Source organism: Lissotriton vulgaris, chromosome 4_1, assembly GCF_964263255.1.
Source record: "Lissotriton vulgaris chromosome 4_1, aLisVul1.2, whole genome shotgun sequence".
Classification (NCBI taxonomy): domain Eukaryota; kingdom Metazoa; phylum Chordata; class Amphibia; order Caudata; family Salamandridae; genus Lissotriton; species Lissotriton vulgaris.
In genome coordinates, this window is record NC_141691.1 from 1,764,818,311 (window position 1) to 1,764,842,629 (window position 24,319).

Consider the following 24,319-nt stretch of genomic DNA (forward strand, 5'->3'; position numbering starts at 1 on the left):
AGGCTCTGAAATATTCTTAGCCGGGCCAGATTGCGAGGCTGTAGAATGAGCATAAAGATCTTGGCTAAGACCTTCCGGCGATGCTTCGACCTGAGCCGTTGACAAGACAGTGTCACTTATGACCCCCGAAGGATCGGTTGGGTCTTGCTCATCGCTGGAGCCGCCCTCAGCGGCTCCAATGGCCATACCGTCGTCTCTTACCTCGACGGCTTCATCGTCTTCGATGTTCTCATCGTCTACCTCTTCTCCGTAGTAAGATTCATGACAGGAGGCCGGGTCGGAGAGATGCTCCGGTTCCTCCTCTTGGACGCCCTCATCGTCCCCAGCCTGGAAGATATCCTCCACATCAGACGCTCTCCGCACGGGTAGTCTCACCTCACGTCGAAGAGCGATCGCCTCTTCCGACCTGAATTTTGAAAAGGCTAAGCAGCTCTCCTCGTCGTGGTCTGGAGACAGACATCTGTTGCACACAGGGTGCACGTCTGAGAGAGGCTACTTCGCGTTACAGACCGGACAACGCTTTAGCGGGACCTGGAATTCCATCGCCGATGTCAATCTTCGAGCGGGCCTAAAAAACTGGGAGCACACGTGCTCAAGTATCCGGGAACCGGATAAAGTAACTCAGAACCGAACGAAGTACAATACCGATGCTTAAAGAGGCCTTTTGGCCTGAAGAAAACAAGTTTTCCCTATAGGTTCCGAACGAGAGTCACGGAACACATCTGAACCCAATGGCAGAAAAAAACAATCGGAGGATGGAGAGGATGCCCATGCGCACTGTAGTCCAGGGGAGGAGCCACCTATCTCGTGATACTTCAAAAGACTCTTCCAGGACAACAAGGACCCAACACTAGGCGGCGATCTATGCACAAGATATGAATTTAGCGGCCCACATGCCTCGAACGTATATATTGGATCAAAGGTCTGAGGTCCAATATTGGTCTGAGGGAGCCGTCCTTTTTGGGAATAAGGAAGTATCGAGAGCATACTCCTGTGTCCTGGTGTTGAAAAGGGACTGGCTCTATGGCTCCCTTTTCTAGCATAGATAGCACCTCTTGTAACAGTGTGATGTGTTCTTTGGACATTGGGTGGTATGTTGGGTGGAGTAGAAGTGAGTTCCAGGCAGTAACCATACTGGATAATTCGTCTCACCCACCTGTCTGTGGTAATGGCGTTCCAGACTGGTAGGAATTGTGCAATTCTGCCTCCGACTGGTGTTAAGTGGTATGGAGGGAGTGTGAACAAGTCATTGTTTGGAGGTGGTGGAGGCTCTGGTGTTATTACCACCACGTCCTCTGCCTTTGCTATTTCCTCTATAACCTCCTCTGTTGGAGCCTTTATTAAAGGTGCCTTGGTTATTAGTTTTAAATGATGAAGAGGTTTGTGATTTGTTGCCTCTGCCTGAGCCTCGAAAGGAGGAGCGGCGAATGGAGCCCCATGACTGTTTAAATTGAAGTGCACCCATGGACTTTGCGGTGTCAGTATCTTTTTTCATCTTTGCCAAGATGGTATCAACTGCTGGGCCAAACAAGAAATCCTGATTAAAGGGTTTATTAAGTATGGTAGACTGTACTTCATGTTTAAAACCTGAGATGCGTAGCCAGGCATGCCGGCATAGCAACACGCTAGTGTTTACAGACCTAGCGGCTGTATCGGCTGCATCAAGGGTGCATTTTATAGATGCGCTAGTGATGAATTTCCCTTCTTGAATTAGGTCATTAGCCTTTGCTTTATAGGGTTTTGGTAGGTGTTGCAGTAATCCCTCCAGTTCATCATAGTGTGCTCTGTCATAGCGTGCTAGGAGAGCTTGTGTATTGGCAATTCTGCAGGTATTTGCTGCCTGAAAGGCCACTCTCTTTCCTGAGGCTTCTAAGATATTTGATTCCTTGTCAGGCGGGGGGGGAATCACCTGTTTGAGAGTTTGCTCTCTTTCCGGCATTAGAAACAACTAGAGAGTCTAGTGGTAACTGAGACTTGATGTAAGAGATCTGTAGGGGCTGGTTTATATTTCTTTTCAATTCTTGGATTGAGGACACGCGCTATGGCTGGGTCTTTAAAGATGTCTGGTGTGTGCTTAAGTACTCGCTTTAGCATACTGAGTGTACGTATACTCTTCTCTGATGTTGGGAGGGTATTAAATAGGAAATCCTCCTCTACAGGGTCAGTGTGCATGCTTACACCATGATACTGAGCTGCCTGTCAACTAGCTGGTTAAAAGCAACTGTGTTGTCAGTAGGGGATGGTTTGTGGGATATGTAGAGGGATCTGGTATGGGTTGTGTATCATATGGGTCATTAGGGTCATTCTGATTGTCCCATGTATGATCTTGGTTTCCCTGATCATCAGGGTCTATAAATTCTTGATGAGGGTCTTCACCCATGTCTTCTCCCTCATCATAATGTGGAGGTGAAGGTGAATAGGGAGCGTAAGGCATGTCAGGAGTGAAAGGAAGAGGTGTAAACGGTCTAGAAGGGGATGTCCCAGAGACCTTTTTCTTAGGAGGAACAGGAAAAGGAGCCTCAGTGTCCAGTCTTCTCTTGTTCTTATTGTAAACTGTTGTATGTCCTGTATCAGGTTCTATAAACAGTCTATTTTGGTCTGGGCTCACTGGATCAGGATGAAAAAGAGTTCTTCCACTGTCCGCGGCTTCTGCACCGATGTTTTTTGATCGGTCACTTGCTTGTTTTTCTTTTTGTGTTGAGCTTTTTCGGCTCGACGTCTTTTGTCGGCTCAAAGGCTGTTTTTGGCTCTACGGCTGTTTTCGACTCGACGGCTGTTTGACTCTACGACCTTATGTTCGACGGTCGTTTTCGGCTCGATGTGTTTTTTCAGGTCGACGGCTGTTTTCGGCTCGACTGCCTTTTTCGGGTCGGAGGCAGTGTTCGGATCGACTACTGTCAGGGTCGATTCCTTTTTTTGGGTCGATGACCTTTTTTTGGGTCGACGGTCTTTCTTGGATCTACGCCCTTCTTCAGGTCAATACTTTTCTTTGGATCTACGCCCTTTTTCTGGTCAACAGTCTTTTTCGGTTCGACGACCTTTTTGGGTTGGTCTGTGTTTTTCGGTAGACGACTTTTTTTTGTGTCGGGCCAGTTCTCGGCTGTGCGGCCGTTTTTGATTCTACGCTCTTTTTGGGAAGAGTCTTGCTCGGTCCCGGGGTAAAGGAAGGCTTGGTAATTGTCTGCGGAGCCGAGCCAGAAGGCGGGGCTTCTGAAGTGGTGTTTCGGTCGCGGCTAAGGCCTCTTGGCGATGCTTTGACTGGAGCCTTGTCTGGAGGTGGAGGCAGGGTAGGGGCTTTAGTACTCACGGATTGCCCCGGTGGGATGTCGTCATCGGAGTCAGACTGGTCTTCTACTGAGACGAGCTCTAGGTCGGAGTCCGCTGCCTCTGGAAGTTCATGTTCGTCGTCGAAAATATTTTCTGGTTCAGATGCCTGTCGCTGCATCTCTAGCCGAGCAGCTCTTCGGATCCGGATAGTTTTTTTCAACCGGAACGGAGCACAAGCTGGACAGTCTTCCTCGTTGTGCTCCGGAGACAGGCACTTGTTGCAACTGTATGCTTGTCGCTATGTGGAAAGTTGGATCGACATTGTGGGCATCTTTTGAACGGGGTCCTGTCCATCGGTGGGAGGCCCACGTGGCATTGAAAAGACCCAACGGCCCGCGTCAACTACCAGAGATGGATGGAAAGAGTTGTCGAGTCAAGGGACACCGAGCAGAAACAATACCGTCGAAATTATGAGGTTTTTGGCCTTCGAAAATGGGAAAACTTCGGTCCCGAAGTTGGAGTTGTCGAAGTGCATCCGAACCCAATGGCCGAGAAAAACAATCTGAAAATGGAGAAGATGCCCATGCGCACTGTAGTCCAGGGGAGGAGTCACCTATTTCGTGATACTTCGAAGACTCTTCCAAGACAACAAGGTGCAAACATCCGGACCCAACACTAGGCGGCGATCTATGCGAAGATATGAATTCAGCAGCCCACATGCCTCGAACATGCATTTTTACCATTGCAACTGGAGGAAACACAATTAAAATCACATTTATGTCATTATAGTTCTCTCACCCCTAGAGTGTGTTTGCAGCATCGACACTTATTAAAATAAAAATACTGCACTTTAGAAATATTCCCTTGAGAATATCTCTTGGAACTACATATGTGTAGGAAGTTGGCTCTGTATATGATGTACCACTAGGTGGTTTTACTATGCACGGAGATTCACCCAGAAGTGCACAGGGCACAATGTAAACTCTAAGTACTCTATTAGTGGTAGTGTGGGTTAGCAGCCTTAGCCCTAACACAGAGGAGTGCAAGATATTTATTGCAAAACATTAACCAATATTGGACACAAGACTCACAGGAGATCCACATCAATTTTATAAAAGTAAACTTTGTGAGAAGGTGCCCTCTTTCTTGCATGGTATGCCCCCACTTTTTGCTGAGGTGCTTTGAGTGTGCCCTGGGCTCCTGCCAATCAGGTACCAAGGGTCTGTGTTCCTTTTCTAAAACCTGCATTGAAGCCTAAACCCAATTGGCATCTCAGGACACATGTCAGCCCCTGGTAAATGGTACCATAGGTACCCAGGGCACATTGACCAGAAAAGGCCCCTAAGGGCTGCCGCACTTATTGTGCCACCCTTAGAGGCCCTGTGCACTGACACACACACACTGACTTTGCAGGCTGAGTGTCTTGGTGCAGAACAAAACAAAGTCGACATGGCACACATCCCTGTGTGCCATGCCCACAAACATACTGCCCTGGCATACCTCAGTCACCCCTCTAGCTAGGTGCCATAGGCCAGTGGTTAGGGCATAGGTACATGAGCCCAGTACCCCTACGGTACACAGGTCCATTCCTGGGCACTGTAAGTACAGTGCTGCCATTAAGAGTATATGGTGCTGGGAGTTTGTCATTATGAACTCCACAGTGCCATAATGGCTACACTGAAGACTGAGAAGTTTGGTATCAAACTTCTCAGCACATTAAACCCACACTGATGCAAGTGTGGGATTTATTGTAAAATGCAAAACAGAGGGCATCTTAGAGATGCCCCCTGAAAATCGACCAAACCCCAGTGACCTGCCTAGGCTGCCACCACCAGACATGTTTCTGGACCCTTGGGTCGAGAGTTTGCTGCTCTCGGGGGCCTGAAACAATGCACATCATGGGATGAGGTGCCAAGCCTCCTCTCCCAGGATAGGCAGGGTTCACAAAGGAGAAGCTTTAAGGCCTTTGTGATCCTCTCCAGACCATTTGCTGTACTCAGCAACTGGTCCCCACTGATTCTACCCCCCTACCCCGCTCTGGGCGGGAGACCCGGCAGGAAAAACAAAGTGAGGAAGAGAGGTGTGCTCACCTTGGCCAACTCCACCTCTCAGGTGGGGGAGGCGAGGTGAAACAAATCTCTTGAGGACGGGGGGACCCAGCCAACCAGGGAGCTCCTGCCCCCCTACCACTGGAGAGTGGTAGAATAGGGGGTGTACCCATCTCAGGGAAGGTACCCATTGGTCCCTGACCTTAACCTACATAAATAAACCATAAATTTAGTATTTAGGGGCACCCTGAACCTTCCTTCCTAAGATCCAGCAACCACAAGAAAAGAAGGAAGAAAAGCTGTGCAAAAGCTAACAAGAGGACGACGCCCACTGACTTGGCCCCAGCCCTACAGGCCTGTCTCCCCTCGAACCTACTCCTACGAAACCCCGGCGTGTAGCCAGCAAACTCAAAAACCCAGGGGGACCTGCCTGCATTCACTTTCCAAGCGGTTTTTCCCGTGAACACCGGACGTGTTTAAACTGCAGCTTCTGGTGCCAGCCAGAAACCGCAAACACTCCGCACCCGCTGAGCCAGGCCCGTGTTTGAGTGAACAAACACCACGAGGAGGCCCCCCCGGCGATCCTAACCAGAGATCCAGCGACCCCTGACCTGCCTCAAGCCTCCAGACGACGCCTGCAGCCTCAATATAGAGGACCCACCCCCCGCACCCCTCACCGCGACCATAGCGGGTAAGAAAATTGGACTTTCAAAGGCACCCCTGCACCCAACGCCCCACAGAATTGTGTGCCCAACCCAGTCGTGTCCAATCATCCCTCTACATCCCAACTTACCGCCTAAAAAGTGGTGGTTACTCCTGGAAGATCCACATTCACAAGCCTGCAGTGTTTCTTTGTCCCGGAGAATCCCCATTGAAACCAACAGGGCACCTGACTTCAAAACAGCACCCTGTACCCGGCTTCCCAAGCGCCGCTGAGGGTGCCCCTTGTGTGCTAACTTGGTCCCCAAACTTGCCCTGAGCTTAACCCTAGGAGTTTTGTTCCCACAACCCTGTGGCCTGCTTGCCAGCCGCCACCAACCAGAGGCCCACCTATCCTCCGTAGGATAACATTGGGCCTCAACATTCTGCACCCGGCCGCCCGAGTGCCGCTGAGGGTGCAACAGTGCATCACTTACAATGGGAGACACCCCCAACCGCCTTCCCCCCCCAGTCACCCCCCGCCCGAGTCTGACCACAGAACCCCAACTCAAAAGACAGATTACTTACCATGAAACCGATAACTTATTTTTACTCATAGGATAACATTGACACTTTTTCTCCCAAAAAGTTTCTAAGTGTCAACTTTTGAAAACTGCAAATGTTTCTTAAATTACACGCTCAGTCAGCAAATGGTCTCTCATACTCAAGAACTGAACTCTAGGCCAATGGTTTTGTATAAAAAATATAGTGTTTTATTTCTAGAACCAAGCAAACCTGGTGCGGGTTAGCATAAAAATACTTTTCAGTACTAAATTACTTGTACCCCTGAGTCTAACCCCAGAACCCTAACCTTATGGTGCAGAGGAGTTGAGTGAGAGAGTGAGAGAGTGAGAGAGTGAGAGAGTGAGAGAGTGAGAGAGAGTGTGAGAGTGAGAGAGAGTGTGAGAGTGTGAGAGTGTGAGAGTGTGAGAGTGTGAGAGTGTGAGAGTGTGAGAGTGTGAGAGTGTGAGAGAGTGAGAGAGTGAGAGAGTGAGAGAGTGAGAGAGTGAGAGAGTGAGAGAGAGAGAGAGAGAGAGAGAGAGAGAGAGAGAGAGAGAGAGAGAGAGAGAGAGAGAGAGAGAGAGAGAGAGAGAGAGAGAGAGAGAGAGAGAGTGAGAGTGAGAGTGAGAGTGAGAGTGAGAGTGAGAGTGAGAGTGAGAGTGAGAGTGAGAGTGAGAGTGAGAGTGAGAGTGAGAGTGAGAGTGAGAGTGTGAGTGTGAGTGTGTGTGTGTGTGTGTGTGTGTGTGTGTGTGTGTGTGTGTGTGTGTGTGTGTGTGTGTCAGGGCACAGAGCCTCTAAGGGTGGCACAATAAGTGCTGCAGCCATTGGGGGTCTTCTCTGGTCACAGTGCCCTGGGTACCTATGGTACCATTTATCAGAGGTTGGCATGTGGCCAGAGATGCCAATTGGGTTTAGGCTTCAGTGCAGGTTTTAGCGAAGGAACACAGGTCCTGGCAGGAGCCCAGGGCACACTCAGTCAAAACACATCAGCAATTCAGCAAGAAGTGGGGGCATGGCATGCAAGAAGGAGGGCACTTTCTCACAACACATCCCTGTGTGCCATGCCTACAACCCGCTTCTCTGGCATAGGTTAGCCACACTGCCCTGGCATATGTCAGCCACCCCTTTGCTGGGTGCACTATACCAGTGGTGAAGGTACAGGTGCATGAGCCCTGAACCCCTACAGTGTCTAAGTCCATTCTCAGAAATTTTAAGTTCAGTAATGCCATTAAGAGTATATGGTGCTGAGAGGTTGTCATTACGAACTCTACAGTACCATAATGGCTGCACTGAAAACTGAGCAGTTTGGTATCAAACTTCTCAGCACATTATACCAACACTGATGCCAGTGAGGAATTTAATGGAAAATGCACACAGAGGGCATCTTAGAGATGCCCCATGAAAAACGACCAGCCTCTGGTGGGTTCCCTGACTGGTACACACCAGCCTGCCACCACAAGTCATGCTTCTGGGCCCCTGGGTTAAGAGCCTGCTGAAACAAAGCCTTTCCTGGGCAGAGGTGTTCACACCTCTCCCAGGCCAGGAGGAGCTTCAAAGGCCTTGCAGCCTTTATAATGAGACCTCCAGCCTCTCCAGCTATCAGGAGCATGCCCGCTTCCCGTCTCCCCCTCCTTTTTGGTGGGAGGACAGGTGGAAATATTAGCCAGCCCAGAAGGTGTGCCCACCTCTGCCAACTCCACCCCTCAGGTGGGGGAGGCAAGGCCCCCTCTTCAGTGCCCACCATCTTGCAGATGGCGGGCACTCCCCAATCAGGATTAGGGATTGTGTTTACTCCCCCACGTGGGTTGAACACACCCAGGGTGTAGTCACCCTAAAGTCAGTAGCCCATTGGCTATGAACCTTGAGAACCCTAAAACATTATTTAACTAGGCAGCCCTGAACCTAGAAAGCAGATTAGCAACCTAAGAAGTAAAAGGACGAAGACAACGCCCAGCAGAGGAGACTGCAGATAACAACTGACTTGGCCCCAGCCCTACCGGCCCGTCTGCAGTTACCAGAGATCCTGCGCTAAAAATGGTCTTGTCCTGCAGCCAGCCACCTCCAGAACCCCTGGGAGGACTCACTGCCTTCAAGAAGTAAAAGGCTACTTACCCAGTATGCATCTGTTCTGGCATATAGAGCAGTAGTGTCATATGCTTATGCATAGATCGCCACCTAGTGTTGGGTCCGGATGTTTGCACTTTGTTTTTGTTCTAAGAAGTCTTTCCAGTCACGCGGTAGGTGACTCCTCCTTTCGGTGATAGTGCGCATGGGCATCGACTCCATCCTTAGATTGTTTTGCCGTAAAGGGTGATGGAGTTAGTAAGAGTAATAAAGAGAGATGTCCATTTATATTGCATCGAAGTAAGATGTTACTGCAACAGGTAAAGGTACCCGGGGAAGCCGTAGGACGCATATGACTACAGCTCTATATGCCAAGAACAGATGCATACTCAGTAAGTAGCATTTTCCGATCAAGGCATATGAGCTGTAGATCATATGCTTATGCACAGACTACATAGCAGTTATCTCCCAAAGTGGGGCTTAACCTGTAACAATGGTCTGAAATAGTGCACATAAAACTGCCGGCCCCACACTAGCTTGCTGTCTTGCTAAAACATCTACACAATAGTGTTTTGTGTATGTGTGTGGTGTAGACCATGTTGCATGTGTCATCTATGGGTAGATTTCCTAAGAATGCCATAGAAGCCCCCAACTTGCATGTAGAAAGCGCTCTAGGGAAGATTGTTATGGTGCTTTTGTTAGAAGGTGGTTCTGAACATTTGAGCCACCTGAATTTTTATCATATTGATCACCTAATTGTTGAGCTTTTACTGTGGGAGAGCCTCATAAGTTAGAACTCACCCCCCAGTGACCTCATGATTAAAGACTGCAGGGGGATTTTACCGGTGTCCCCCTGGTGAATCAAGGCCGCTGCGCTGCAGCCGGAGTAAGGGGCACCGGGCTGGTTACATGCAGACACATGTGTACATGCAGGTGCACAAGTGTAAGGGCTGCACAGAGTAGAGTCCTGGCGTGTGCAACCCAGGAGCAGCTACAAAGTGATTGGTATGGCAGGACTTATGCAGAGCTGGGTGGTGAGATGCAACCAGAACCTAAAAGACTAGCCTGGAAAAGGAAGGCTGAAGGAGCCGGAGCGAAGAGACCCGAAAGGCAAGAGCTAGAATATGCGCTCAAGTGACCTGGACTCTGATGTAGATTGTGTCATTGGGAACTGCCTTATATCTTGTGTCCACCTTGGTGTTGAGGATCCTGGTTCTGACTGGGTCTATAAACACTTCTGGTGCGTGTTTCAGCATGCCTTTTAGCATTGGCAGGGTGTGTGTGTAAGGGTGCAAATGTCTCAATTAGAAAATGTCTTCTAAGGGATCAGAGTGTAATTGCACCCCATGGTATTGTGCAGCCCTATTAATTAGTTGCGCAAATCCAATGTTATCTGGCGGTGATGGCCTAGAGGGAGAGCGCTCCGGGTCAGTGTGTGGATCTGGATCCGTATTATAATCATCCCAAGGATCTGTATCATTTGGGATTGTATGTGCGTCATCATCCCTATCTGTATCGGTTGTCCCATCCCCACCCATATCATTGTCTTAATCATCTTGTGTTTGAGGTGATAATGTATGTTGAGCGGAGAGTGCTGGAGGAATTAGCAAATTTGGATCATGTGGAGGAGGAGAGGAAGGTGGAGAAGTATTAGTGCCTATTTCCTTCTGTTTAATGGGTATTTCAGAGTCTTCTGAATGGTCCAGTTCCCTCTTTTTAGGGAGTTTGGTGGTAACATGACCGGTCTGTGGGTCAATAAGTACAGTTTTCTGCTTTGGAACCGAAAAAATCTGGCACAGACTGTTTGTGTACAATGTCCTTTTCGGTACAGAAGGCTTAGGGTCAGAATGTTCTTTAGGCTTTGCGTCAAGCTTTCTGCAGGGTCTTGAACTCTTTAGCTTTGGGTGTAGGAGTTTCTGGCTCCGAGGCCGTTTTCGGCTTGGAACCTTTCGATTTAATTTGTTTTGGCTCCGAAGGCTTGTCCTTTGTTTAGACGCCAAAGGCTTCGGCGTCAAGGGTGTTTTTTGGTGCAATGAAAAAGGGTGTGGCACATGTTTACATTTGGGCTTCGGTGCCAGAGTTGACTTCTAAGCACCGGCATAGGAATTGCTTGAGCCCGAGCCAGAAGGCTTTTCTTTCGGTTTCAGTTGGCCTGAGCCCCAAGGCGAAGGTGTTACTGGAGCCTTTTGTTTGGGGTTGGTTAGGAGAGGGGTCTCGGTACTCATGGACAGTTGAGCCAGGGTGACTGTCTCGTCTTCGATGTCTGACTCGTCTGCTTCGGAGACAGATCTCTCATTCATCAGCTTCCTGTTCTGAACGGACGTTGGGATCTGCTCCGAAGATGTCCGGAACCAAGCTGCTTCTGTGGGACATTTCATGACGTTGAGTCATGAATGGTTTTCTTCGACCTGAAAGATGAGCAGGCCTTGTAGTTCTTGTTCTCGTGCTCCTAGGAGAGGCAGAGATTATACTCCTCGTGTAAGTCAGTGTGTGGGAACTTTTTTGAAAGGAGTCCTATCCATAGACTGCTGCGTAGTCGGCGCTGAAAGGCCCAACAGCCCGCGAAGATAAGATAGAGGTCAAGGATTTTATATTTTTTCGAAGATATGCGTTGAAAGGGGAACGTACTCGAGACAATACCGTTGAGTGGTGAAGGACTGTGCATCGAAGGGGGTTCGAGAAAGACACAGACCCAAAGCGCAGCAAATCAAATCCGAACCAGATGGCGGAAAAAAAACTATCTGGAGATGGGGTTGATACCCAATCGCACCATCACCTTAAGGAGGAGTCACCTATCTCGTGACTACAAAGACTTCTTTGAGACACAAACAAAGGGCAAATATCCAAGGCCAACACCAGATGGCGATCTATGCACAAGTATATGATGTACAGCTCATATGCCTCGAACTTAACATTATGTTTTGTTTTATTTCCTTCCATTTCCATAATGTCATTATGGACATAAAAAAATGGTTGAATATTTTACTTTTGGATTCTTGATGTTTACACCAAACTAAACAAAGTTAGAAAAAATAAAGTGACAAATAACTAAAAACTTACAGTGGCTTGCATGATTGATAAGCGCACTAGAAGAAAAGCTAGCCATTTAGAAAACAATTTAGAAAGCCACGTGGACTACTTTCATTCCAACACACTGTCCATAGAGGTGAATAGAAGACCAATAACTCAGCATACCATTTAGCTACTGCCCTCTAGAGAACATTCCCAGGAAAGAGAAGGTTTGCTTGCGTTGACAACTGATAACTCATCTATATTGCTTATTTTAAGAGGGGCACATCTGGCCAGTGTATAGGGAAGGACATGGAAAAAAAGGTATGATTATGAATGTGCTCTTGTCTAAGACAGGTGTAAGCCACAGGTGGCAAGGATTTCATTATAGATAAGCTCAGGATGATAGAATGTTGTTTTATACAGGTTAGGATGGTAGTCTGGGAAGGAGCTGCCAAACATCAGAAGATGATCTCACCAGGTGTATTAGGGATAACATTAGGTATTGCAGTATGAGTCAGAGTCAAATTACACATAGCATATATCTTAATGTCAATTAATGGGATGCTGAAAAGGGATTAGGACATAATCCTAACACTTTAAATAATGCCTTATTGTCCTTGCTACCCTTGAGAACTGCTTCCAAACTGTATATGGCTAGAGTATAATGCAAGAATATTGCTGATAATTTAAGATTATATGAAAGGAAGAACTGTTCTTCCAAGGACAACATTTCAAACAATTTCACAAACCTTGCCAACTGGAACATTCTTGACATCTTCTACAAACACAACTTCTCTTAGAGACCACTGTTCTTCATTCACCTTCTCCTCTTCTTTTGGAGCTGGAGTAGAACGTCGTCGTTCTGTTAAGAAAAAAGGTTAGAAATATAAACCTAGGAAAGGTGAGGATAAAACTTAAAATGTTCTACGTTTTAGTCTTTACTAGAAAAGAAAGTTATCCAACAATAAATCACCGGCTTGGAGAGAAGCTTACAAACTGATAGGTTTCATAAGCTAAGAGAGCATATTTAGATGGTACTTTGGCATATTCAAAATACAGAGATGCATAGAAAATAGGTCACTTGTCCTCAAAGGTTATTGGACACCAGGCAAAACCTAATGCTGCTTTTGTTGAGTTGTGTGTTACAAGTTGGCTTGCCTGATACAAATTCATCTCGGCAGTGATTTGGGGAGGAATTCATGATTAAGAAACAATACCCATAGTTGTGTCTAGTGATTGCATCTAAGGTGTGTGGCACTTTAGGGTCAACATGACAGTGACTTGTTCGAGATAGCACAGATACATTTAACGTTTTAGGAAAGAAGAAAAAACAAGTGTATTCAGAGTCTAACCACTAGATGGTGAAATTATGATCCTCATGGAAGGAATATGTTATTTAGCCTGTAAGCATCTGTTCATGGCATGTAGTGCTGTAGATTCACATGCTGTGCATACTCCTACCATCTAGTGTTGGGTCCAGATGTGTGCAAGTTGTTTTTCTTCAAAGTACTCTTTTGAGTCGCAAAGTCCTAGAACTCCTCCTTTTGGCAATAATGCACATGGACACCAACTCCATTGTTAGATTGTTTTCCAGCAAGGCAGGTGAGGATTGAACATTAAGTGAAGTGATATATAAAGAAATGCCCATGCCTAAAAATAAAGAGAGAAAGTAAACGACTGCGACAGCCACAGACGTTCTGGAAGAAGGATGGGCGCATGTAAATCTACAGAACTACATGCCACAAGCACAAGTTACTTACCTTCGGTAATGAAATATCTGCACCACCAAAAAATCAGCATTCAAGGAGCGACTAGACAACAACGCCCACAACAGCAAAGAACTCTTCAGCCTTGTCAAAGAGCTCATCAACCCCAACAACAACGACATCACTCCCTCTCAAGACCTCTGCGATTCTCTTGCCTCATTCTTCCACAGCAAGATCGCTGACATACATAACAGCTTCGGCGACCTGACCACTCCCCCAACCACAGAACAGAAGCCCCCCACCACCACGCTCCGCGCCTGGACCCCGATCAGCACCGAAGACACCATCCGCACGATGAACTCCATCCACTCCGGATCGCCAACCGACCCATGCCCCCATCACATCTTCAAGAAGGCCGACTCCATCATCGCCCCCCAACTCCGGGACATCATCAACTGCTCCTTCAACACCGCCACCTTCCCGGAAAGCTGGAAACATGCCGAACTTAGTGCCCTCCTGAAGAAACCTACAGCGGGCCCCACCGAGCTTAAGAACTACCGTCCCATCTTGCTCCTCCCATTCCCCTCCAAAGTCATAGAGAAGACCGTCAACAGTCAACTCGCCGCCTTCCTTGAATCTAACAATGCCCTAGACCCCTCACAATCCGGTTTCCGAGCCAACCACAGTACGGAGACCGCCCTCATTGCAGCCACGGACGACATCCGGACACTGCTCGACAACGGGGAAACAGTGGCCCTCATCCTCCTGGACCTCTCCGCAGCGTTCGACACAGTCTGCCACCGCACCCTTGTACAACGCCTCAGGAACGCCGGAATACAAGATAAGGCCTTGGACTGGATCATCTCATTCCTAGCCGGAAGAACCCAGAGAGTTCGCCTCCCCCTTTCAGATCAGACGCCACCGAAGTCATATGCGGTGTACCACAAGGATCTTCACTCAGCCCCACCCTCTTCAACGTCTACATGAGTCCCCTCGCATCCATCGCACGCCAACACAATCTCAACATAATCTCCTATGCAGACAACACCCAGCTGATCCTCTCCCTCACCAACTAACCAACCACCGCCAAAACCAACCTACACAAAGGGATGAAAGACGTAGCCGAGTGGATGAAGAACAGCCGCCTAAAACTGAACTCATAAACAAAAATACCTCTATAATGTTTTATTCACATTATAGGAAAACGAGCATTGTTGAGTATTCAAGAAATATATACACTTGTGATGGTACAGGTGCCCCAGGGGGAAGGGAGGGGAAGTGATGTAGTGAAGGTAAGGTGAGGAGGGTTCTTTTGTGACAATAAAAAACACGATATTTATCCAGTAATATTGGGATACCAATGTTAAACAATATACAGAGCAAATGATTACTCAATGACAGAGTTTAAAGAAACATGCCCCCATGTCCATCATGAAAACGAATGGTGGGTTGAACGGGGCTGTCGGGTGACGTGTGTCGACGTTTCGACCCTAATAGGCAGGATAGATAAGGTTCCTTGCGAGTGGGTCTTCTTCAGGACGGGCAATAAGGTAGGGGCAGCCAACCTATTATTAAAAAGGGGAGGGGTAAGTTAATTATAATGAACAAATCTCGATCTAGTTTAAGTGGGTAGGGTAGACAAAAAGGACGTACCTGAGTACATCAGTATGGGGATGAAATTAATCCCAGTGAAGGTCGGTGACACGAGTTCAATTACCTTAAGAAGGAATCATATGAATAACCATTAGACTCGTGGGGTTGATCCGTTACCTAGGTAACCGGAAAGCTGTCGTCAGGGAACACGAAATACTACGATGTGACCAGTTAGAGGATACTGATTAAAAAACTGGGAATGTTTGTTAAGGGGCAGCAACATTATCAAAGATATTATTAATGTCTGGTCTAATAGAGAGTAAGTTAAATAAAGTTCGTAGTGATTAGAAGGGCATATAAAACAGTAGAGGTGACTACCCGGTGTGTTCGATAATGACCAATTGAGTCATACTTGGGAAGTAACATTGGTAGTACACTCATGTTATCATTACAAAATATTTACATGAAAAACATTTAGCGAGCAGCAAGTCGGGTGGTAAATCAGCATATAAAACAGTAGAGGTGACTACCCGGTATGTTCGATAATGACCAATTGAGTCATACTTGGGAAGTAACATTGGTAGTATATTCATATTAGCATTGCAAAATATTTACGTGAAAAACATTCAGCGAGCAGCAAGTCGGGTGGTAAATCAACAGTCACGTATTATGATGTTTGCATCGACACCATACTGCGTACCTATCACATGATGGTAAGGCAGTTTGTGTCAATATTGGATAATCAATATAAAACATGTTACGTAAAAAGTTGTCAAAGACCTATAAGTGCGCTCCCAACTATGTCAATGGGAGTCATTCTATTCTTCAACATCATACCGCGTACCTGTCACACGACGGTATAGGCAGTTACATTTTGTATGTGTATCGAACTAGAGTCATATGTTAGAAAGAGGAAACATAATACAATGGATGCGTATATTACAGGGTCAGTAAATAATCTCACCATTGATGATTATGCTAAAGGGTCACTAAACATGATATAGAAGTTAGTGATGCTAATTAGAGTAAGGTTGCAAGTTGTGAGAATGAACTATCATGTTCGTTCAACCCTGATTGGATGGAATCAAAGTTAAACATCCACTTCAATTCCCTGATATTCAGTATGTTGGAAATGTTTCCCCCCCTGGGACCAAGATTGATTTTCTCAATCACGGTCCAGTTGAGACTCTCAGGTGGGTGTTGAGCTGATCTAAAGTGTTCAACTAGTGGTGCACCCAACACTTCACATCTAATGCGGCTCATATGTTGTAGGACCCGCTGTTTGATTTTCTGTTGGGTTTGCCCAATATAGATCAAATTACAGGGGCAAACAATCGCATAGATCACAGTTGATGTGTTGCAATTGGTTAGAGTCTTCAATCGGATTTTCTTCGAGTTGTGCACGAATTCTTTTGTCTGTATGCAACTATCACAGGCTTTGCACTGACCGCATTTGAAGTGGCCAGTAGCTGGTTCCAGATTCCAAAGGGATCTGATGGTCGGCTCCTCCCTCGTTGTCAAGAGCGAACGTACCACATAATCCTTTACACTCTTCGATTTCTTGAAGGCATGTAGTGGGGTGTCAGGATGATTGATGTCATCCGCAACCAGTTGCCAGTGATGGTTGACGATCTTTTTGATTAGATTGCTCTTGGTTGAGAAGGTCGTCACACATACAATACGGTCTTCCTGTGTGTTATTGGGATCCTTTATCTTTAAGAGCTCCTCACGTGGGTAGAACCATGCTCTTTTTCGTGCTTTGGTCACGAGTCTTTTAGGGTAGCCACGGGCTTTTAAACGGTCAGCAAGATCTTCAGACTGTTGGAAGTAAAGTTCTTTAGTGGAGCAATTTCTTCGGACACGTAAAAACTGGCCAAATGGGAGATTGTCTCGAAGAGCCCGAGGATGGTGACTGTTGTATTGCAGAAGGGAGTTCCTCTCAGATGGTTTTCTGTACAATGTGGTCAGAAGTTGCCCCTGGTGTTGGTAAATAGTAATGTCCAAGAAATTAATACTCTGGTTATCAGATTGAATGGTGAACTGTAGATGCTGTGATTGTTGATTCAGCCAGTGATGAAATTCATTAAGTGTGGCAGAGTCTCCTTTCCAGATTATTAAAATGTCGTCTATATAACGAACCCAAACGTGGAGATGGTTGTTGAAAGGATTGTTGGTGTTCAGTATGGTATTATCCTCGAAGGCTGCCATATAAAGAATGGCTACATCCGGGGCAAAGGGAGCCCCCATTGCCACCCCCTGGGTTTGTAGAAAGAATTCATTCTTGAAGGTGAAAAAGTTCTTAGTCATTGCAATCCGAAGTAGGGATATAATGAATTCAGATGGTACTCGCATGGGTGCTGGTCTGGATTCCAAGTATCTCATAATTACTGTTAGAGCTTCCTCCTGTGGGATGCTAGTATATAAGGATACTACGTCACATGTAACCAGTAATTGTTCCACAGGGTCAAAGGGTAAGGTTTCAACTAGGTTGATCGTTTGTAAAGTATCCCTTAGATATGTTCTAGTCGCCTCTGCCAAGGGTTTGAGAAAAAAATCAATATATCTACCTAGTGGTTCTAGTATGGAACCACACCCCGAGACAATCGGGCGTCCAGGTGGATTGGACATATCCTTATAAGGATATGTCCAATCCACCTGGACGCCCGAGGCAGAGGCGACTAGAACATATCTAAGGGATACTTTACAAACGATCAACCTAGTTGAAACCTTACCCTTTGACCCTGTGGAACAATTACTGGTTACATGTGACGTAGTATCCTTATATACTAGCATCCCACAGGAGGAAGCTCTAACAGTAATTATGAGATACTTGGAATCCAGACCAGCACCCATGCGAGTACCATCTGAATTCATTATATCCCTACTTCGGATTGCAATGACTAAGAACTTTTTCACCTTCAAGAATGAATTCTTTCTACAAACCCAGGGGGTGGCAATGGGGGCTCCCTTTGCCCCGGATGTAGCCATTCTTTATATGGCAGCCTTCGAGGATAATACCATACTGAACACCAACAATCCTTTCAACAACCATCTCCACGTTTGGGTTTGTTATATAGACGACATTTTAATAATCTGGAAAGGAGACTCTGCCACACTTAATGAATTTCATCACTGGCTGAATCAACAATCACAGCATCTACAGTTCACCATTCAATCTGATAACCAGAGTATTAATTTCTTGGACATTACTATTTACCAACACCAGGGGCAACTTCTGACCACATTGTACAGAAAACCATCTGAGAGGAACTCCCTTCTGCAATACAACAGTCACCATCCTCGGGCTCTTCGAGACAATCTCCCATTTGGCCAGTTTTTACGTGTCCGTAGAAATTGCTCCACTAAAGAACATTACTTCCAACAGTCTGAAGATCTTGCTGACCGTTTAAAAGCCCGTGGCTACCCTAAAAGACTTGTGACCAAAGCACGAAAAAGAGCATGGTTCTACCCACGTGAGGAGCTCTTAAAGATAAAGGATCCCAATAACACACAGGAAGACCGTATTGTATGTGTGACGACCTTCTCAACCAAGAGCAATCTAATCAAAAAGATCGTCAACCATCACTGGCAACTGGTTGCGGATGACATCAATCATCCTGACACCCCACTACATGCCTTCAAGAAATCGAAGAGTGTAAAGGATTATGTGGTACGTTCGCTCTTGACAACGAGGGAGGAGCCGACCATCAGATCCCTTTGGAATCTGGAACCAGCTACTGGCCACTTCAAATGCGGTCAGTGCAAAGCCTGTGATAGTTGCATACAGACAAAAGAATTCGTGCACAACTCGAAGAAAATCCGATTGAAGACTCTAACCAATTGCAACACATCAACTGTGATCTATGCGATTGTTTGCCCCTGTAATTTGATCTATATTGGGCAAACCCAACAGAAAATCAAACAGCGGGTCCTACAACATATGAGCCGCATTAGATGTGAAGTGTTGGGTGCACCACTAGTTGAACACTTTAGATCAGCTTAACACCCACCTGAGAGTCTCAACTGGACCGTGATTGAGAAAATCAATCTTGGTCCCAGGGGGGGAAACATTTCCAACATACTGAATATCAGGGAATTGAAGTGGATGTTTTACTTTGATTCCATCCAATCAGGGTTGAACGAACATGATAGTTCATTCTCACAACTTGCAACCTTACTCTAATTAGCATCACTAACTTCTATATCATGTTTAGTGACCCTTTAGCATAATCATCAATGGTGAGATTATTTACTGACCCTGTAATATACGCATCCATTGTATTATGTTTCCTCTTTCTAACATATGACTCTAGTTCGATACACATACAAAATGTAACTGCCTATACCGTCGTGTGACAGGTACGCGGTATGATGTTGAAGAATAGAATGACTCCCATTGACATAGTTGGGAGCGCACTTATAGGTCTTTGACAACTTTTTACGTAACATGTTTTATATTGATTATCCAATATTGACACAAACTGCCTTACCATCATGTGATAGGTACGCAGTATGGTGTCGATGCAAACATCATAATACGTGACTGTTGATTTACCACCCGACTTGCTGCTCGCTGAATGTTTTTCACGTAAATATTTTGCAATGCTAATATGAATATACTACCAATGTTACTTCCCAAGTATGACTCAATTGGTCATTATCGAACATACCGGGTAGTCACCTCTACTGTTTTATATGCTGATTTACCACCCGACTTGCTGCTCGCTAAATGTTTTTCATGTAAATATTTTGTAATGATAACATGAGTGTACTACCAATGTTACTTCCCAAGTATGACTCAATTGGTCATTATCGAACACACCGGGTAGTCACCTCTACTGTTTTATATGCCCTTCTAATCACTACGAACTTTATTTAACTTACTCTCTATTAGACCAGACATTAATAATATCTTTGATAATGTTGCTGCCCCTTAACAAACATTCCCAGTTTTTTTAATCAGTATCCTCTAACTGGTCACATCGTAGTATTTCGTGTTCCCTGACGACAGCTTTCCGGTTACCTAGGTAACGGATCAACCCCACGAGTCTAATGGTTATTCATATGATTCCTTCTTAAGGTAATTGAACTCGTGTCACCGACCTTCACTGGGATTAATTTCATCCCCATACTGATGTACTCAGGTACGTCCTTTTTGTCTACCCTACCCACTTAAACTAGATCGAGATTTGTTCATTATAATTAACTTACCCCTCCCCTTTTTAATAATAGGTTGGCTGCCCCTACCTTATTGCCCGTCCTGAAGAAGACCCACTCGCAAGGAACCTTATCTATCCTGCCTATTAGGGTCGAAACGTCGACACACGTCCCCCCGACAGCCCCGTTCAACCCACCATTCGTTTTCATGATGGACATGGGGGCATGTTTCTTTAAACTCTGTCATTGAGTAATCATTTGCTCTGTATATTGTTTAACATTGGTATCCCAATATTACTGGATAAATATCGTGTTTTTTATTGTCACAAAAGAACCCTCCTCACCTTACCTTCACTACATCACTTCCCCTCCCTTCCCCCTGGGGCACCTGTACCATCACAAGTGTATATATTTCTTGAATACTCAACAATGCTCGTTTTCCTATAATGTGAATAAAACATTATAGAGGTATTTTTGTTTATGAGATTTACTTGATTGTTTTTCTAATTAATTTGTTCTCCCTCACTGGGACCCCTCTATTCATAACGATAGCCACCCAGGTCCCAGCGACTTATTTTGGGTTAACCCTTGTCACATATAAAACTGAACTCAGACAAGACGGAAGTGCTTATCCTAGGATCATCCCCCTCTGCTTGGGACGACTCTTGGTGGCCCTCGGCAGCGCACCCAAACCAACGGACCATGCTCGCAACTTGGGATTCATCCTAGACTCCTCCCTCTCGATGACCAGACAAGTCAACGCCGTCTCATCATCATGTTTCAACATCCTACGCATGCTCCGAAAGATCTTCCGTTGGATCCCCACAGAAACAAGGAAGACGGTCACCCAAGCACTTGTCACAAGCCGTCTGGACTACGGAAACACCCTTTACGCCGGAACCACAGCCAAATTACAGAGTAGACTTCAACGCATTCAGAACGCTTCCGCCAGACTCCTCCTAGACATACCTCGCCACAACCACATATCTGGTCACCTGAGAGACCTGCACTGGCTCCCCGTCAACAAGAGAATCATGTTCCGTCTCCTCACCCACGCACACAAGGCCCTTCACGACCTAGGACCCAGATACCTCAACACTCGCCTGACCTTTTACACCCCCACCCGCCAACTACGATCGTCCAACCAAGCCCTCGCCACGATTCCACGCATCCGAAGAGCCACCATGGGAGGAAGATCCTTCTCCTACTTGGCGGCCAACACCTGGAACTCCCTCCCCACCCACCTCCGTCTTACACAGAACCACCTCTCCTTCAAAAAACAACTCAAGACCTGGCTGTTCGATCAGTAGCGAACCCCTCTTCCCTTAAGCGCCTTGAGACCCTCTGGGAGAGTAGCAAGCTATACAAATTTATGACTTGACTTAAGAAACAGTAGTTTGTGTTAGATTCCTTACCTTAGAATATCCCCAGGCGTCAGGCTGGATCCAGAAAGTTTGTCAGCAGTACCCTTTCGCGTCGGAACGCCGGGATGACGTCGGAGTACCTAGATGCCGCACTCGTGCGCTGACGTCAGTTCTGTACATAGCTTTCCGCGCCAGGAACGCAGAGCCATGCAAGAAACAGACACTGGTGCCATGAAACTAGGGCCCTCAAAGGGAGATACCTTAACCCTAGATATCTGTTCGCAGAGCGGAGAGGATGGGTGGGGGGGTAAGGAATTTAACTACTGTGACCCGAATGGAATGGGCGCGCAGCCCCACAGGAGACTCCTTTTTCGCCAAGGAATAACAGACTGTTGGAAAACGAGGCAGCATCTGGGAGGCCTGCACAAATAATATGACACATTTGTCCTTCACTGGGAACCAAACACCCTTGGGCAGCACCTTACTCTCAGAGGGTAGCGTTGCAGAGCAGTCTGAGGCTTACTCAAGGGAGATGGTGTGGGCTAGTAATCGCCAATTGCAGGTGCGCAAAAATAACAATGATTGATTGTCCAGTCTGTACTTTGCTTTATAAAAGTAAGAGTACATTTATTAAACACAAACACTACTCAATACTATGCTCCAATTTACAAATATACATAAGCTGTTGGAATTACTTTGGACATTGCATTACATTGCACTCCCGAAAGGGGGGGTGGGGTCTAGTACCACTACTCCCATGTAGGCACATCATCTTGCCCACAATGCAGTTTATGGATCATAACCTGGAGCCAGGCCCCAACGCACTGGGACCAATTCAGTGTCGACTCACCCCAGTGTTTCCACCAGCATTTAAAATCGGTAACCCTGCCTTGGTGACACAACCCTAACCGAGCATTTCCTACTGACCATAAGGTATGCACCTCTATATCTTAAGGGCTAACAGTATGTGTTCTTCACCTAAGCGCAGCAGCAAGAATACATGTTTACGCATCACTTTAGAGCGACAGTACTCATACCATTTGGATATCATTAGAATGCATTGCAATTACAGCCCCTAAAGGTGTCACAGATATACTCTCAGGTTTAAGCAAATACAGTCGGACACCCTAGCAGGAATGTCTAGCCACTTAAATCTACTTTGCTTATGACTCCACCGTAATCATGTACTTCACATTAAATACACGAACTCCAGTCCCTCTAAAGGAAATAACCACTAGTAAAAGCATTTCTGGTGCAATTACACCAATTCACCTGCAGGGGATGCCTTCTTCCAGACACCCCCACTCAGCCCTTCACTCCTTGAGGCAATTATGCTAACACCCTCAGCTGAAGAACAAAAGTTCCAGCCCACAAGGTGATAATAGTGGGCTGAGCCCTCGAGGGGTTATTCCTTTGAAACACTTAGGAAACTTAGGGTGATGTTTCTCTTTGTGCAGGGGGGAGACTGCACTTCTACAGCAGCTCCCCCCGGAACCTTTTCACCATTGAGGGTGACCCCACTCCTCTGGGGAGCCACCAAGGATCAAAACGGCCGGCTTCCAAATGCCTGGCAAGGCATTATGAGGCGATTGGGCTCCTTTTCGTGAAGATGTGATTAGCGGCTCTCCAGCTGTGCTGGGGAGAGCCGTGCTGCACTGCTAGCGGCTTCGCTGCATCTTCAGGCCTTGTTGGGGGGCCTGGTCCCACCCGGACCCCCAAGGTACGTCCATCTGTGGCTCGGGGAGCCCACCCCTGGCCGCTCCGCTGGGTGATGGGGGCCTGGTCCCCCCCGGGCCCCTGCAGCTCCCTTTCTACCCGGGGGGTCCCGGTCCCACCCGGGCCCCCTGAGCCAGTTGCAGAGGTGAGGGCAGCCCGGGTAGGCCACCCCCAGCTGCCCCTGCCGGCTCCGTCCCGGCCCGCACCCTTGTGTGCGGCCGCAGGAGCTGGCCGGTGTATTCAGGGCCGCCCGCTCCTGGGGGCGGCGGCGGCTTACAGGCTGACAGCTCTTCAGGGAGAGTGCGACAGCCCTCCCCCAACCTCCTCATCACTCCGGGGCACTGGGTTAGGGCCCGAGTCCCTGGGCACATCTTTGCGGTGGCGCAACAGCGCCCCCCGTCTTCACTTCTGCGGGGCCCAGAAATAGGGTCCCGAACCCCTCCTCCTCACGGGAAGTGTGACAGCACTCCCCGTCTTCGGTGGGTCACTTCGGGGCCCCCTGACAGATTCGCGGGGGAGGGGGGCGACGGCTCTCCCCCGCCTCCATCTTCGGTGGGGGCCAGGGTGGGCTCCTGGCCCCCATGCGGGGCAACTTCACAGGGAGCGCGACGCCGCTCCCCGGCTTCCCTTCTCCGTGGGGGCAGCCCCCGGGACCTGACCCACCCCGGGGGCATCTCTGAGATTGGCGGCGGAGCCCCACGCGCTTAGTCGTGTGTCTTCTTAGGGGTCAACGGTCGCTTACCTTCCGGGGGCCATATCTCAGCCCCTGGGGGTCCGATTTGCCCCATTTTTGTGTCTTTTCGCTCCTGGTGGCGTCCCCCAGCCACTGGGAGAACTCTTCTTTGTCATCCGGGTCTCCACGAGGGTGCAATCTGCAGGGTGCGGGCTTCACTGGCTACCCGCGCCGCTCTTCTCCCTGCGCAGAGGCCTCTTCTTCTGCGCACCGGCCCAGGGCTCTCCTTCTGGCGCTGTTATGGGCCTGGGGGGCAGTCAGGGGTGCCCTCCTTCCAACTGCCAATTGCAACAGGCTCCAGCACCTTTCGCCTCAGCAGACCACACCCCAGAGAGAGCTTCTCTTCCTGTGCAAATACTTTTTAAAAGTTGAGTAGGGGGCTGGCAGGAAGTCTTTGTATGTCTTATCAAACAGCGACACACCACTTCCCTGCCCCTGCTCCCTCCTCCTTGTCCAGCC

The 24,319-nt window shown here is 47.5% G+C and overlaps 1 protein-coding gene across 18 annotated transcripts in view; it reads right to left on the reverse strand.

Moving 5' to 3' along the window:
• Nucleotides 1-24,319, reverse strand: part of UBR5 (ubiquitin protein ligase E3 component n-recognin 5) — a 2,064,863-nt gene that overhangs the window by 1,496,130 nt on the left and 544,414 nt on the right. For all 18 annotated transcript variants that reach the window (XM_086966085.1, XM_086966077.1, XM_086966080.1 and 15 more), the window contains one exon: nt 12,341-12,453. In XM_086966085.1, the coding sequence (XP_086822211.1) occupies nt 12,341-12,453 (113 nt within the window). The remainder of the gene's footprint in view (nt 1-12,340; nt 12,454-24,319) is intronic.